Source organism: Castor canadensis, chromosome 16, assembly GCF_047511655.1.
Source record: "Castor canadensis chromosome 16, mCasCan1.hap1v2, whole genome shotgun sequence".
Classification (NCBI taxonomy): domain Eukaryota; kingdom Metazoa; phylum Chordata; class Mammalia; order Rodentia; family Castoridae; genus Castor; species Castor canadensis.
The window spans coordinates 63,993,350-64,008,212 of NC_133401.1; the positions used below are offsets into that span (position 1 = coordinate 63,993,350).

The 14,863-nt window shown below is 52.3% G+C and overlaps 2 protein-coding genes across 7 annotated transcripts in view; one reads left to right on the forward strand and one right to left on the reverse strand.

Annotated features, from left to right (window-relative positions):
- Positions 1 to 9,134, reverse strand: part of LOC109689393 (sperm motility kinase Z-like) — a 45,860-nt gene extending 36,726 nt beyond the window's left edge. The window contains exon 1 of the mRNA XM_074057395.1: positions 9,023 to 9,134. Within this exon, the coding sequence (XP_073913496.1) occupies positions 9,023 to 9,134 (112 nt within the window). The remainder of the gene's footprint in view (positions 1 to 9,022) is intronic.
- The window catches only part of Tcf7 (transcription factor 7), a 31,161-nt gene continuing 25,279 nt past the window's right edge, over positions 8,982 to 14,863 (forward strand). For 2 of the 6 annotated variants that reach the window (XM_074057296.1, XM_020168351.2), the window contains exons 1-3: positions 8,985 to 9,372; positions 9,507 to 9,573; positions 10,095 to 10,219. In XM_074057296.1, coding sequence (XP_073913397.1) covers positions 9,133 to 9,372; positions 9,507 to 9,573; positions 10,095 to 10,219 — 432 coding nt within the window. In that variant the 5' untranslated portion in view covers positions 8,985 to 9,132. Of the gene's footprint in view, positions 9,373 to 9,506; positions 9,574 to 9,752; positions 9,961 to 10,094; positions 10,220 to 14,863 lie in introns of those variants that run through there. The other 4 variants (XM_020168342.2, XM_020168334.2, XM_074057294.1 and 1 more) reach the window with 4 other exon arrangements.

Consider the following 14,863-nt stretch of genomic DNA (forward strand, 5'->3'; position numbering starts at 1 on the left):
TAAAAGCCAGACCTCTCCAGGTTGCTCTGAGGATAAGACATGACAACAGACAGGAAGGGACTTATAAACAGTGATGTGCTGTGTACACATCTTGAGTCATGCTTAGGTCCAGCAAATATTTACAGGACATTTTTATCTGCCAGGCCCTGGCTCTGCTCAGGGACACACTTGTAAAAAAGATTCAGGAGTCCTGCTGGGGCAGAATAGAAAATGGAGGTGAACAGGAACCCCTAGACCCACAGCTCTTACCCATGTCCAGAGTAACCCAGGTCTCCACCTCCCAAGTTTTATACCGTCTGTGGTGGCACAGCTCCCTAGGCAGGGTCACCACCAAGGGATACACAGCCAACCTTCTCCCCTACCTGACCTTGGGAATGCCCAGCCCAGAAACCTCCTCCTTACAGATCCCCACAATGGACCTTACTCACTCGGCAGAGCTACAATTTAGAATTGAGTCTCTCAGCAAGGTTTCCACAAATTAGAACAGTCTCTTCAGCCCAAAGGGGACGGGGCTCTTACACCCTCCCCACCCCCCAGTCAACTGCTATGCTGTCACCCTGCTCTGGTGGACACTTTGCCTCCTTGGAGAGACTGTCAACCCCTGAGGTGCATAGCTGAGGGTAGAGCAGACTGCCCTGAGTCTAAACCTCAGCTCTGCCTTTCACCAGTTCTGTGACCTTGGGCAAGGAACTTGACCTTCTTGGACTCCCTTTTCTTGATAGTCATTCCAACCTCATTAGGCTGTTATGGAGACTACACACGAGGATTGATGTAAAACCCCTTGTACAGTGTTGGGCACAGCTGAATTGTGTAATTAATTTTTATCTATTTAGCAAACACAGGTCTATAAAATCTTCCAAGTACGTTAAAAACAATAACTTGTTTAATCCTTACAAAAGCCAGGTAGTGTAATCATTCCATCCTCAGATGAGAAAACCAAAGCCCAGATTGGTTCAACAATTGCTGAAAGGCTCAGCGTTACCAAGAGGCAGAGCCAAAATTGAAATTCCATCTTCTCCTCTTCTGCTTCTTTCCATCTTTTTCCTTCCTGTCTCTGGTTTTAGAACAAGTTGAAGCAAGTGAAAGAGGCTGATTGAATAATAACCCTGGCCCCCAATCTCTGCCTTCCCTGACCCCAGGAGGTCTACGTTAAGCTGCCTTTCCAAAAAGGTGACATTGTTGGCCAAGTTCCCTGTAAGAGATCATTCTTCTACAGGACCCAGCCCCACTCCAGCCTCCAGCACCTGTTTTGAACCAGAGGTGTCCAAACTCTGGTCCTCACACTCACCTGAGAGTGTACCTGCAACTGGTCAGAGGCTTGTAGCACATTCACGGGCCAAGGGAGAAGGTAGAAGGGACTGCCCACAACCCTGAAGGGGCCAAGAGGGTAGAAACCCCTCCACAGCTTCCCTGCCTAGCACCCACCATCTGCTTGCTCATACACCTCTGGGGACAGACAGCTCACTACCTCTGCTACAGCATGCTGGCCTCAGTCAGCTGCTTTGACTGGCTGAGGTTCTTCCTCAAGCTGAGAAGAAATCTCTGGTGTAATTTCCTCCCATTAGTCCTGTCTCTGCCCTCAGGCCCTGCAGACATCTGGAGATGGCCATCTCTTGGCAGGAGTCTCTGATCAGGCTGAACATGCTGGAGGCTTTGGCCTGGCCACAGAAGGCAGGGTTCCTCATGACCTCCTGCCCTGGTCTTCACTCTCCACCTGTGACCATGGCACTGCAGGATGGCAGAGGTAGCTGCTTGCTCAGCCAGTGCCTAGTGAGCACTTCTGCAGGCTCAACCTGGAGCTTGGCCCTGCTAGCTGGGAACAATAACAATGACTGACAATGGCCACTACTTAGCAAGTACCTACTGCATACCAGACACTGCTGAGTAGGTTACTAGCACAAACTCACCCCATCTTCCTAGCTCTTGGAGACAAGTATTATTATCCTCAGTTAACAGATGAGAAAAAGATCCCAGAGGGAAGTGACTTGCCAAGGTCCCACCCACAACGAGCAAGCAGAGAAGCCCAAGATCGCACACAGGCTGGGAGTTTGAGCCCAGCTCTTGACCACAAGAGACAAAGACACAGCATTGAGGACAGGAGATGGAGTCACAGGAAACAGACTGGCTCAGGAGAAGCTGAGTAGCTTTAGTGTCAGGACAATGGAAGGGAGAAATGGCCCTTCCTAGCTCACCTGGGCAGGTGGGAAGGCTTCCTGGCCTTGTAAATACAAAGGCATCTGACATGACAGAAGTCCCTGGAATCCCTCACCCCAGGATTTAGGAAATATACTGAGTCTTTATTCAACAGCTCCATTCACTGGGCAGGGCAGCAAGCATTTATTAAATACCACTGTATGCCTGATTCTTGTTAACACTCATCAAGGGACAGAATGAAAGTTCCATAATCTTAAGAAGCTGAGACTACAGGAGTGCAGGCTAACACTGTGAGCTGTGATGAGCACTTTGGGGTTGAACTATTGCTAATTTCCTCCATGTCAGGGACTCCAATTGGCAATACCTCCCCCAGAATCCCTGTATATTCTGGAGAAGGTGTGCACCTCACTGCTCCCTGAAACCAGAGACCCCAGCACCATCTAAGAGATGTTAAGAGGAACCATATTGTTTTAAAAATCACACTTGGAAAGAGTTGTGTGGCCAAACAAGTGTGGGAGACATGAGGCTGACAGGCTGGCCAGGCTTCTGGGCTGTGTGGCTAGGATGGATAGTGCCCACTCGAATCTCTTTCTCTTTCCCCCAACACCCAGCTCTCTGGGTTAGAGGGGTAACGCTCTGTGCTCTCCACTCGGCACTCAGCTAGGAAAGACTTGAGGCCCTATGCCTCAAGTATAGTGAGTCACACTTCCAGGAGGTGAGCTGTTCCAGGCAGGAGAGAAGCAGACAGGGAGAGCCAGGTTTCTGGGGAGGGGTCCTTGGAAGAATTGGTTCATGTAGAAGAGGTGCGGGGACTGTAGGAAGTGGGACATGAGGAAGTAGCATTCTAGGCAAAGTTCAATGGAAGTTAACCTTTTCCCTAGTATCCTAGTTCTCTAGACGCTTCCAGGACCTCTATTTGTCCTACTATCTTCTACAAGATGGCAAGTTCCTAATTGGAACTTGCTGACTTCTTTCTGGATTCTAAATGATCACTGCTGTGAACGATCACGATCACCCCTGCAGTCATCCGTCTAAAAATTTCTAAGCATTGCAGTCTGCCATCTCTGTGCCAGGCCCTAGGGATAAGCCAAGCCCCTAATAGCCCTGTGTCAAGAATAGAGATCTAACAACACCGCTTTCTTCATGAGACATTCCTACCTCAAGGGCCTGTGAAGCCCAAACTGGGGTTAGTGTAGGCAGATTCCTCTGTGAAGCTGCAGACAGCCCCCACATCCAGCCTGGCACTTGGCCTACCCTCCTTTCTGTTCCATTTGCGATGCCTCTTGACTCTCAGCTCTAGGCTCATGGCCATGGGCTCCTCATTGCACCCCTGGAACTAGGGAAGGGACACCTGTAGTTTCTAGATGACTCTGGGCCCAGAGAAGGCACAGGATTTACTTGAGTTTGCTCAATGAACTGGTGGTAGGTTGGGGACCCAGACACCAGACTGGCCCTGCCAAACTCTCAGGTGACCAAAGCACATTGCCAGCACCGGGCCTGGACATGGCTTGCCTTTGCTACAGCCACGTTGGTGTCTCTGACTCCAGGCCCCACCCTGTGGAAAAAAAGGGTTAGTGTTTGATTCTGGTGAGTGAACCCCAGGTCTAGTCATTGGGAAGCCAGTGTGAGCATTTAGCCTATGGGAAATTGTTACAACAAACCCTCTGAAGTCGTGGGACATGTTCCTTATAATCATCACTCTAAGCTGATTTGGCCAGACTTCCTTGGTATTCCATCAGGAAAAACTAACCTCTATCTTCATTATTCAGTTTTTGGGTTTTGTTTTTGTTTTCTTGGTACTGAGAGTTGAACTCAGTGCCTCACACTTGCTAGGCAGGTGCTCTACCACCCAAGTCATTGTGCATTGGTTGTTCTTCAGATAGCATCTTGGTTTATGTGTTATGGATTGAAATTCCCGTATTCCTGCTTCCCTGAATAGCTGGGATGACAGGAGTACACCACCACACACATTGATTGAAATGGGATCTTGTGAACTTTTTACCCAGGCTGGCCTCGAACTGTCATCCTACTGATCTTTGCCTTGTAAATTGGCAGGATTATAGGCTTGAGCCATAGCGCCATTTTTTCCTCTCTCTTTTTTTGGGGGGTGAGGTGTGTACAAGGATTTGAACTCTGGGCCTTGCACTTGCTAGGCAGGCGGTTCTACCACCAGAGCCACACCACCAGTCCTCATCCTCCTTATTCAGCTTTTATTTTGAAAATAACTCTTGATATTACATAAAATCTGAGAAGGGAAAGGAGAACCCACAGAAAATTCCTGCCCTATTTTTGAAGGAAGAAATGACCTCCAAACCCTTTTCGTTTCATTTCCAGGCAACTGCATCATAGCCATTGTGGGCCTTTGCCATTGTGCAGGTCACAACTCCCCCACCCCCCACACTCACAGATACACACACACACACACACACATACACACATGCTCAGACACACTGAAACTACAGTTTCCAGAGGGCAAAGCATGTTTCTAGGAACAAACCGCAGTCTGCCTCCAGGACTTTTGACCAGACTCTGCCCCGAGAGAGGCTCCATGGGAAGTGCTCCTGCCTGGAACCTGTACCCAACCTGGAACCTGCTCTTGGCAAGTCCGGACAGGACACCAGGCAGGCTGCCGGGCAGAAAGAGAGCTGCTGGCTGCTGGCTGCTGGCTGGGAAACTCTCTCTGCTGTAATTTACTAAATCCATCTGGGGCTCCTTTGAGCCATTTGTTGGAAATGCCACATTTCAAGGGTCTCCCTGTTAGAAAAGGTCAGAGAGTTCACGAGGGCCTTTCATGTTAAAGGAACTCGAAAGGAAAGGAAAGGAAATGTATATTTTCAGCATTAGCTATGATTAAGTAGGCTCAGGACATGAGAACATTCAGATGGTTTACATGACGTTACATGAAGAGCCAATTAGCCTAACAACTTCCGAAAAATATCAAGCTCAAGAGCACCCGTTTATTAGAGCATTTGAAATGTGCTCATTACTAGGTACAGTGATTCATCTCAACCTCGGTCCAGCAGTGCGAGGCAGCCCCAGGTTGATACTCATTCAGAGAGGGCCAGTGATTGACCTGGGGTCCCACAGTGAATGAATGACAGGGCAAGATGGAAACTCAAGTGGGGTCAAATATAATGCTGCTGCTTTCTTACTCAGACCTTCAAACCGTGAAGCTGTGTCCAGCATCTGAGGACAATCAAGTTCACCTGCATGGAGATGAAAACTCCTAAGTCACCGCCTCTGACCTGACTGAATGAGTCTAGAAGACTCTGGCATCTCCCTGCAGCTGGTTCTGTCCTAAGACTCCTGGAACCTCTAGGATGGCAGTCACAGCGTATCACACTTGTGGATGACTCCCAAAGCCCAGGAGAGATGGCACAGGCTAAGATCTGTCTGGCTCTAGGGAGAGGCTCTGGGTCCCCTAGAACACCCAGCAAAGGGCTTGGGCCACCTTATACAGCCATGCAAGGAGATTCCCTAGTCCTTCTAGTAACACTTCCCTGCAACAAGAGCCACCCAGAAAGTTAGGATCCTGTATTAATGACAGTTCATTCATTAGCTTTTGTCTACTAAGACCACAAAACAGATAAAGACTCCCTTAACATAATGAAACGCTGCAGCATGGTTGGTAGCTGTGGGTTCAGGTGTCAGGCTGCCTGGGTCTGGAATTCTGCCACCCTCATTTGTAAGCTGTGAGGCATTGGATGACTTACTTAACCTCTCTGAGCTCTAGTTTCCTTATTAGTAAGATGGGGACAAACAGTCCCCATGTTACAGGGCTGGTGTGATGATTACATGAGATAATGTGTGTGAAGCTCTTAGCAGTATGGCTGGTACATACAAATTCTTCAGTACGTGAGGTCATGGTGTGGATGATGATAATGGAACCAACCATTATCATCAAGGCAAGGGCCTCCAGCTGGGGTTCAACTGCTTCTTTCTTTCTCTTTCTTTCCTCCCTTCCTCCCTTTCTTTTTTATTTTGAGGTGGGATCTCTTTATGTAGCCCAGGCTGACCATAACCATGATCCTCCTGCCTCAGCCTCCCAAGAGCTAGGATTACAGTTGTGTAGCCCTATGCCCACTCTCGCCTGCTCCTTTCAGTCATATTCCTCTTTAGCTCTCTAAGCCTTCCTTGGCTTTCCAGGCCTAGATGAAATCCACCTCCTCCAGGAAGTCTCCGTGACTCCTCTAGGTTACTTGATCCTGCTGTATCGGAGCTCCATCTGCCCACTGTCTGTGTAGCTCAGCTCTAATGACTCCTCAACTTCTCAAAGCAGCTAATGGCTCCTGGAAGACAGGATACCTCTGCCCCTCCCCTCTCCATAGCCAGGGCCTAGGCACCATAGCTGATCCCTCTGCATGTCTTTGGCCTGGTGTCAGTGTGGTTGTGGAGGCCTGCCACTCAGCCTTGTCTTACCTCTCTCTCCTCAGACCCTATTGTCCCTGCTGTGCTCCTCCTTCCCACTCCCTTTGCCTCTCCTTCCCCTCCCCAGCATGGCAAGGAGTTGGAGCTATGACCCCTTAAGGCAGTGATTCCCAGACCTGGGTATTTCACACCCCTATAAAATGTCCAAAGAAACTTGAGGGTTGGAGGAGTGAACAGATCAGAGAAAATGTCCTTATTTTCTTTTGTCAAATATGGGCATTAAAAGCAAAAAAAAAAAGCTATTCTGCCAGGCACCAGTGACTCATGCCTGTAATCCTAGCTACTCAGGAGGCAGCGATCAGGAGGATCACAGTTTGAAGCCAGCCTGGTCAAATAGTTTGTGAGACCCTATCTTAGAAAAACTCATCACAAGAAAGGGCTAGTGGCGTGGCTCAAGGTGTAGGCCCTGAGGCCAAACCAGAGTACTGCAGAAAAACCTCTATTCTTATCATCATTTGAGTAAAGAAAGGCTACGTTCACACCAATAAAGCAGAAAGACCAAAATCTTTAATTAAAGGCTAATATCAAGCTGAATGAAATGTGCCCTTATTGAGAAAACAAAAGCAAAAACACACCTCATTGCCCTGACTTCTCTCCTTCCTTCACAGACTGGAGAAAATTTCAGCACCCATTGGCGGGTATCTGCTGGGACCTCATGGTCTTGTGACTGCTCTGAAGATGGAGTCACCCACAAATACAGGAAGACTCATTTCAGTTCAACTTTCCCAGAAGGGGCTCATCCCAAAGCCAGACCCTACAACCTCAGGGGAGGTGGGGGAGGTCCCTATTCCTGTGTCTTTCCTCTCTTGGCAGGGTTTTATTTGGCTGGAGCCCAGCTCCTATACCCCCTCCCCCCAATCTAGAAGGGACAGGGTCAAACTGAGCAGCAAGCTCACACCTGGGAGGAAGGAGGCTGGAGAGACCCAAGAGGCAGGATTTCCACCGCATGGCCACTGCCACGCTAAGCACTAATGTCCATGTCCCCCAGCCCTGGGAAGGGATGAAAAGCGGGCACCCTAGCCCGGAGGTGGGGGGGGCGAGGCATCCCGCTGGGCGGGTGTAGATAGGATCTGAACACAGAGAAGCACTGCCCGGCCCTGGCTCTTTGATCCGCGGCCAGCCAGGCTGGGCCTGGACGGGGAGGGGTGGCGCGGCTGTCTTCCGGCCGGCTTTGCGCCGCTGCCAGGGGTCCTTGTGGGGCCCTGCGCTGGAGAGGCTTCCAATACCGCCTCTCCCTAATACCCTCTATCCTACTAGCTCTTGGAGGAGGCGGGAGCATCTACGCTGAATCCAACACAGAAACCTGCTGGGGGAGGGGCTGCAGTTTACTGCCCTGCCACCCAAAGGGTCGGTATTTTTGTAGATGCAATGGCTGGGCCGAGACCAAGCATGTCCTGAAGGTCCGCATGGATACCGCCCCGGCAGGCCAAGGAGATGCAGCATGGAAGACGCAGCATGAGCTAACGTCGGTCAATGGGCTCAGAATATAACTTCCCAGACTGAGTTGCTGTGATGAAGGACCCTCACGCTGGAATCCCTCGGCCCAAGTGGCTGTCCAAAGTTTCGAGTTCTGGGGCCGGAGGTTCTAGGGGTGGAACTGAGTTGGGGAAGTCGTGGGGGCAGGCGGCTGGAGGACCAGCGGCATGGGTAGTGAGGTCCTTCCTCCTTGTCCTCTGCGTTCGCGCCTTGCAGCTGCCACATGGTTGAGGAGCTTGTTAATAGTGTGTGATATATGAGCTGCTCATGCAACAGGCGCTAAATAAATGTGTGAGGCTGTGTATGCTTGTTCCCATATCGGTGAACCTCCAAGGAGATCCTAGATTGGTAGAGTGATGGGAGATGGGAGGATGGAGCAGAGAATGGGGCTTTGAGGGGTCCTAACCCTGCCGATTCCTTGGTGTCCGAGTCCAGCCTCCAGCAGCCCCAAGCCCTAGGAAGCCCCCACTTGGAAGCAGAGAGCGTACTAGGTTTGGGGCCCAAACGCAGTTCACACCATGGCTTAGCTGTAAGCTCCCCCCGAAATCCCACGGGCCTAGGAATCCCATACCCTCCCCAGCTGCAGAAGAAACCCGGACCCAGCGTAGGACTATCTTGTTGTAGGTGAGGAAGAGGGCCAGGAATTTTCTTTAAAGTCCCCGCACTTTAGAAGAAGCACAATGATTTTCAGGCCCCTCGGATCACTCCCTCCGGGCGAGCCCTTTAAGACCGTGTGTGCCCAGTGGGCGCGTCCCAGCCTCTCCCGGGAGATGAGGAGGCGTTGCCGGCCCCGCTGGCCCCGCCCACCCGCCTGGCCCGCCCCCGGGGTGCCCGCCCCGCCCCCGGCACTCCGCCGGCGGCCCCTTTGATGTTCGGTCCCGCCAGCTCCCGGAGCGGCCGTGCCCGGCGCCCTCGCCCCGCGCCCACTGCCCGCCCAGGCGGAGTCAGCCCGCGCTCCGCCTGCCCCGCTCCGGGCTCGGAGGTCCAGACTCCGGGCTCGCCGCCTCTCGGGCCGGCTCCGTGCCCCGCACTCCCGGTGCCCCGCGTCCCGCGCCCGGGCGGGCGGAGCGCACCATGCCGCAGTTGGACTCCGGCGAGGGCGGCGCGGGTGGGGGTGACGACCTCGGCGCGCCTGACGAGCTGCTGGCCTTCCAGGACGAGGGCGAGGAGCAGGACGACAAGAACCGCGACAGCGCCGCGGGCCCCGAGCGCGACCTGGCCGAGCTCAAGTCGTCGCTGGTGAACGAGTCCGAGGGCGCGGCCGCAGGCGCGGGGGGCCCTGGGGCCCACGGCCAGGCCGAGGTCGGGGCCGAGGTGAGCGCCGGCCTGCGCCAGCCCCTCCCCCGCGGCCCTCGGGGTCCCCATCACTCCGAGCCTCTTCCCGGCCCCAAGCCCCGAAGCCCCAGCGTCCCCTGCACCCCTCACTGCCCCTCTGCTTCTCTCTCCAGACTCTCGGGCGGGATCACACTGCGCAGAGACTTTTCCCAGACAAACTTCCAGAGTCCTTGGAGGACGGTGAGTTCTGCACAGCGGGGTTACCCGTCCTCCCGCGAACGCTCCGGCCTCGGAGGGAAGGGGTGAACCCAGGGGTGCCTCCCCCCAGCCTGCAGCTCCCGGAGGCGGTGGAACCCTGGGGGTGGGGGAGTGGGGGGCGGGTTTCCCGGGCGCCGCGGGGCGAGTCACTTCCGGTGCCCTGACCTTTATAGGAGTAAACAGACCCCCGCCATCTCCGCCTCCCCTCCTGCCCAGGTGACTGACTAATCTGCATTGAGGAGAAAGTCTTGGCCAAGGTTCCCTGGCAGCAGGGAAGGGTGGGGTGTGAAGTCTGAGCGCCTAGGGGAGGCCTGTTTCCCCCAACGCTTGGCCCTGCGGGTACCCCCAAACAGCTTCCCTCGCTATCAGGTCACGAATTTGAGGGGGATCCCTTGGCAGGTTTTTTTTTCTTTCTTTTTTTTTTTTTTAAACTCTTAAGAACAGACAGCCTTCAGCCCAGCAGCTGCCCGGGCTGCTGTCTGACCCAGCTGTGGTTTTTCCAGGCCTGAAGGCCCCAGAGTGCGCCAGCGGCATGTACAAAGAGACAGTCTACTCCGCCTTCAATCTGCTCATGCATTACCCGCCCCCCTCCGGAGCAGGACAGCACCCCCAGCCACAGCCCCCGCTGGTAAGTGACCCCAGCACCCCATTCCTGCTACCTCTGATGGGAGTTGAGGCTCGGCAAGAAGAGACTTTTCCCTAAGAGAATGAGAATCCTGTGCTGCTGGTCTTTCCAATACACGCCTACCTTGTGGGGCTGGGAACCAAAGGACTCTGCTGAAGGAAGGAAGGGGCTGCCAGGGATCACCCCCTGTCCTCTAGCTGTTGGCTTTTGTCTTCCATCTTACTCAAGCAGGTGCAGGCTCTACCCTGATGTTGCATGATTCTCGAGGGAGTCTCTCAGTTTTGAGGAGAGACCACCTCCCTCCTGATGGTGGTATGCTTGGTGTGATTTGAGCTTAGAGCCTTATAGTTAGCTTTCTCTTGAAAAACAAGAGCGCCTCAGTCTTGGAGGACTGGGCAGAAGACAGAGCTGTCTGATTTCCTGGTTGTTCAGGAGAACCATTCTCCACTCATCTGTGTCCTTACTGATAGGAGTGTGCCCCTGCCCAAGAAGGACTCTGCACACCAAGTGGGTTGGGAGCAGGCTGGCTTGGTCTCTTCAGGAAGGCTTTAAGATATGTGCTACAAATCAGTGGTATCGGTAAGGGGCCAGCCCAATGAGCTCATAAGTTAAATCTTTTTAAGTACCCAGAGCTTTGAAATGTCTTATGATCAGCACAAACGATGCCTTTTGCCTGTTGGTGCAAGAGAGCCCATTCTGAGTACTTTGCAGTAACATAACATAGTTACACTTTTGAAAAAGTACTTGCGAGTATTTCAGACTGTTCTCAGGTGACCTGAGTTGAGGGTAAGGGTGCATGGAAGGCTGGGGTGGGGGGGTTCTGGGTGCAAACATAGCAGGCCAGAGGCTTGGGCAGCTCATGGTGGGGTCTACTGACAGGGAAGAGAGGATGAGGAGTGAGGAGTGTGCTTCTGAGAGCTGATTCCCGCTGAAGTTCATGGGAGGTGAGAAGACAGATACAGGCTGCTCTCCAAAATCCCAGGGTGGAAAACCTGGTAGATGTCTGACTTGAGAAATGGACTCCTGGGGGCTGGTGAGTGGCTCAAGTGGTAGAGTGCTTGCTTTGCAAGCATGACATCCTGAGTTTAAACCCCAGTCTCACCAAAAAAAAAAAAAAGAGAGAGAGAAGAGAAGAAATGAACTCCTTTCCCCATCTGTAAACCAAGCATGTTGGCTGTGTGGTCTGTCTGGACTGCCTTTCTGCTCCAGGGTGGCTTGGTAACGAGGTGGTTCCCTTCTTTCCAAATCTGTGGGAAAGGGGCTTGCTCCTGACCTTGCTACTCATGCGGCCACTTGCCTTAGAGACCTGTGCCCTGCACAAGCAGATACTTAACAAAGATGCTCCTTTAGATCCCTTAGCAGTGCAGCCACCACTTGCAAACCACCGGAGGGTATTGACCTGGGGCTGGAGTCACAGTGCTAGCCATGGCTAGACAAAAGGCCCAGGATCAAGAAACTTTCTGGCAGGGTTGGCTCCCAGGAAGAAAGCAGTTCAGAGTTCCTCTGACAATGAGGGCCAGTGACAAGAGTACTTAGCGCAGGAGCACTCATTCTGACTAGGGTATTGGTGATGGGCCATTCTGTGTCCTTTGGCTCACGTTGGTCAAAGAGTGGCAGATGGTAGACTCCCACAGACTGGATCAACCCCACTTGCCTCGCCCAGGTCATGTATTTTTCAGCTTTGGAGGCTTTCTTAAGCTGTAGCAGACGCGTGGGTATGTGCTATATCCCCGCTTGTCCCCCCAAGCTGCTGTCCCCCCTAACTGGCTTCCGGGAACATGGGAGAAGGATAGGCACTAACACTGACTTTTGTGTCCTGGCTTCAGCTTTTCTGTGAGGCTGGGGACAAGGACAGAGGCAGGGGCCTATGTTGGAGGGACACAGGCTAAGGGAGATGTGCGTGAATGTAGGGGAGACTCTTAAGCAAATCTGATAGTTACAACACATAGCAAGTCAGAGTCGTTTGTTGCATCATGTGGAGAGTTGTTTGGATGTTTCAGATATGGTTAGGTTTTACAATGTAATATGAATTGACCCCAGTGTTTTGGGAGCACATTTGTCATCTTGAGTCACAGCTTATGTGTCTGGAGCCAGGCAAAAACCCTCTTATAGCAGAGGCCCTTGCAAGCGCCCTGAGCAAAAATGGCTTTAGGAGGTTTTCTCAAAGGCGATCCTTTGCCAGCCCCGTTGGTAGAAGCAGATTATGCTGCCCGGCCCTTGCCTACAGCCCTTGTACTGAGGCTCCCTTGTGCTTTACCCAGCCCTCCCTGTGGACATCCAGGTGTTCAGCAATTGTGCTGAGATGCTCGAGACCAAATCCTGGATATCCTTACATAGCAGGGAAAACCTGTGCTAGGGACCGCCTCTGCTCATGCGTGGTGGGATGCCCATGTGGCTACCATGTCAGAGACCTCCAAACAGGCCGACTCAAGCTTTACCAGGAACGATGAGCTAAATTAAATGCTCAACTCAGCCAGCCACCATGGTGCAGAGATTTTTTTTTTTTCCTGTAAGATGACATTTTTTGGGGGGCGGGATTTGACTTCTTGTTTGTTTGTTTGTTTTTTGGTACTGGGGTTTGAACTCAGGGCTTTGTGCTCACAAAGCAGGCACTCTTCCACTTGAGCCACAACTCCAGTTTGGGATTTGACTTCTTTAAAGCTGTGTTTGGGGAAGGGGAAATTAAGTCAAAATTTATTCCATGACTGCTGCTTGTGAGATATCTAATGTAGGGTTGTGGACAATTACTGGTCTAGACCAGTTACCATTGCTTGGTTTGGTTTTGTTTTCTATTCTCTGCTCTGAGACCTGGAACAGGGTGGGGGTGGGGAGAGAAGACAGTGAGCTTGTCCTAGGCTGAACTTCGGGAGTTTTGGTATAAAAAGCATCATTCCTTACGGCAGCTCAGGCTGTTGGATGTGCAGAACTATAGTTCTGGCTATATGCAAGAAAGACATGAGGCAGCATTGCTCTTGTGGCTCCACTGGAGTCTGTGGCCCGGAAGGATGCTGACCCTTTTGCATTTAGATGAATTCCGTCTCAGTCTTTTGTTTTGTTTTGTTTTTAAGTATAGACTTTTGGCCATTGCTGGTGCCAGGGCCATGTTTCCCTATCCCTGATCTCCATAGCCGTCCTGGTACCAGCCAGGAGACCAAGGGGCAGCTCCAGTGGGAGAAGCCTAAAGGAGGCAGTGGATTAATGCTTGGGTCTCACCTGAGTGAGAATTGGCGTCTCAGAGACTTGCGAGGTCCTTGGTGGAGCAGGGTCTGAGGTTTGAGCAGGACTTGGCAGAGGAAGGAAGTGCTTGCCTACACGTGGCTCCCCTGTACAGGGAGCTGGGAGAAGGCGTAGGAGTACTTCCAGGCTTTCACCAACAGAGAGGGGATGCTGGGGGTTTTCTGAGATGGTCTGGGAGCTAAGCACTATCTAGGGTAGAGTGAAGCCTATTAAGAGGGAGTCTATCACCAGGCTGCTCCTGGGTTCTGGGAGTGCCCAGCTGCTCAGCAGAGACATGAGTAGACCCCCATCTGAGGAGTCTCCCTGACTGGAGAGGTGTTGTCACAGAGGCCCAGCTGGGGGCTTCCTAGGCAGAGCTGGTCCCAGTCTTTGCTGTGAGCAAGTGCACTGAGCAGCATTGTGAAGGCTGCAGGTTGTCCAATAGATGAAGACCAAGAAGGGCCTGGCATGCACTTGGGCTTCCCTCCAGACATCCCAAATCTTCCATCTCTCCATTTCATCACCACCCTCCACACCTAAGCCATCACTGTGCCTCACAAGGTGACAGCAGAAGCCTCCAGTATCTCTCTGCCCTCACCCTGACTCACATCCTAACACAGAATGCAGGCAAAATAGCAGCCAAAGGAGTCTCTTAAAAACCTAAGGCAGATCACATCTCTTGCTTAGTTAAATCCTCCAGTGTCTTCCATTGCTCTTGGAGGAAAGACCAAACCATTCACCACAATAGTGCCTGTGCCTCTACCATCCTCTTCTTCTTCCTCCCCACAACCATGTCAGCCTCCTGGTGAGTTTTACACATAGCAGGTTTTTTCCCACCTCAGGACCTTTGCACTTCTTCCCTCAGCTTGTATTTCTCTTCCCTAGCTCTTCACATGGGTGCCACCTTTTCATTCCTCATTCAAGGCTTACTTCAGATGTCACCTCTTCAGGGAGTCTTGTCTGACCATCCACATGGGACCCTCCCTCATGCTACCTCTGGTCTTCAGCTGCTTTGCCCACCCTGGCAGCTCTTTCAGGCCACAGGGTTTGGCACTGGTTTACAAGGCACGCTCCCTACTTAGTCAGTATTTTAAGCCTTGGTTTACTCATCTGGACAGTGGACTAGCAAGCCCTCCTCCCAGATTTGGAGTTAGGATTGGCAGCTTTGCCAGAAAGGTGCCTAAGGCAGTGCCAGCATAGCTTGGGCTGGGAGTGGGGTGGGCTTTGGCCATGATTGACCCTTCTCCCTAGCTCTCCTGGGGCCAGTGATGTCTCATTGGTAGGCCCCAATATGGATTCTCATCTAGAGGGCTGTAGCTCCAGGTTAAGCCCAAGGGTTCTGGGAAGCTGAACCCTGAAGCTGGGAGCTCAGGTTTATAGTCTCCTACTTGCTGGCTGACCTCACTCAGGGACTCTTGGGAGGGTATATGC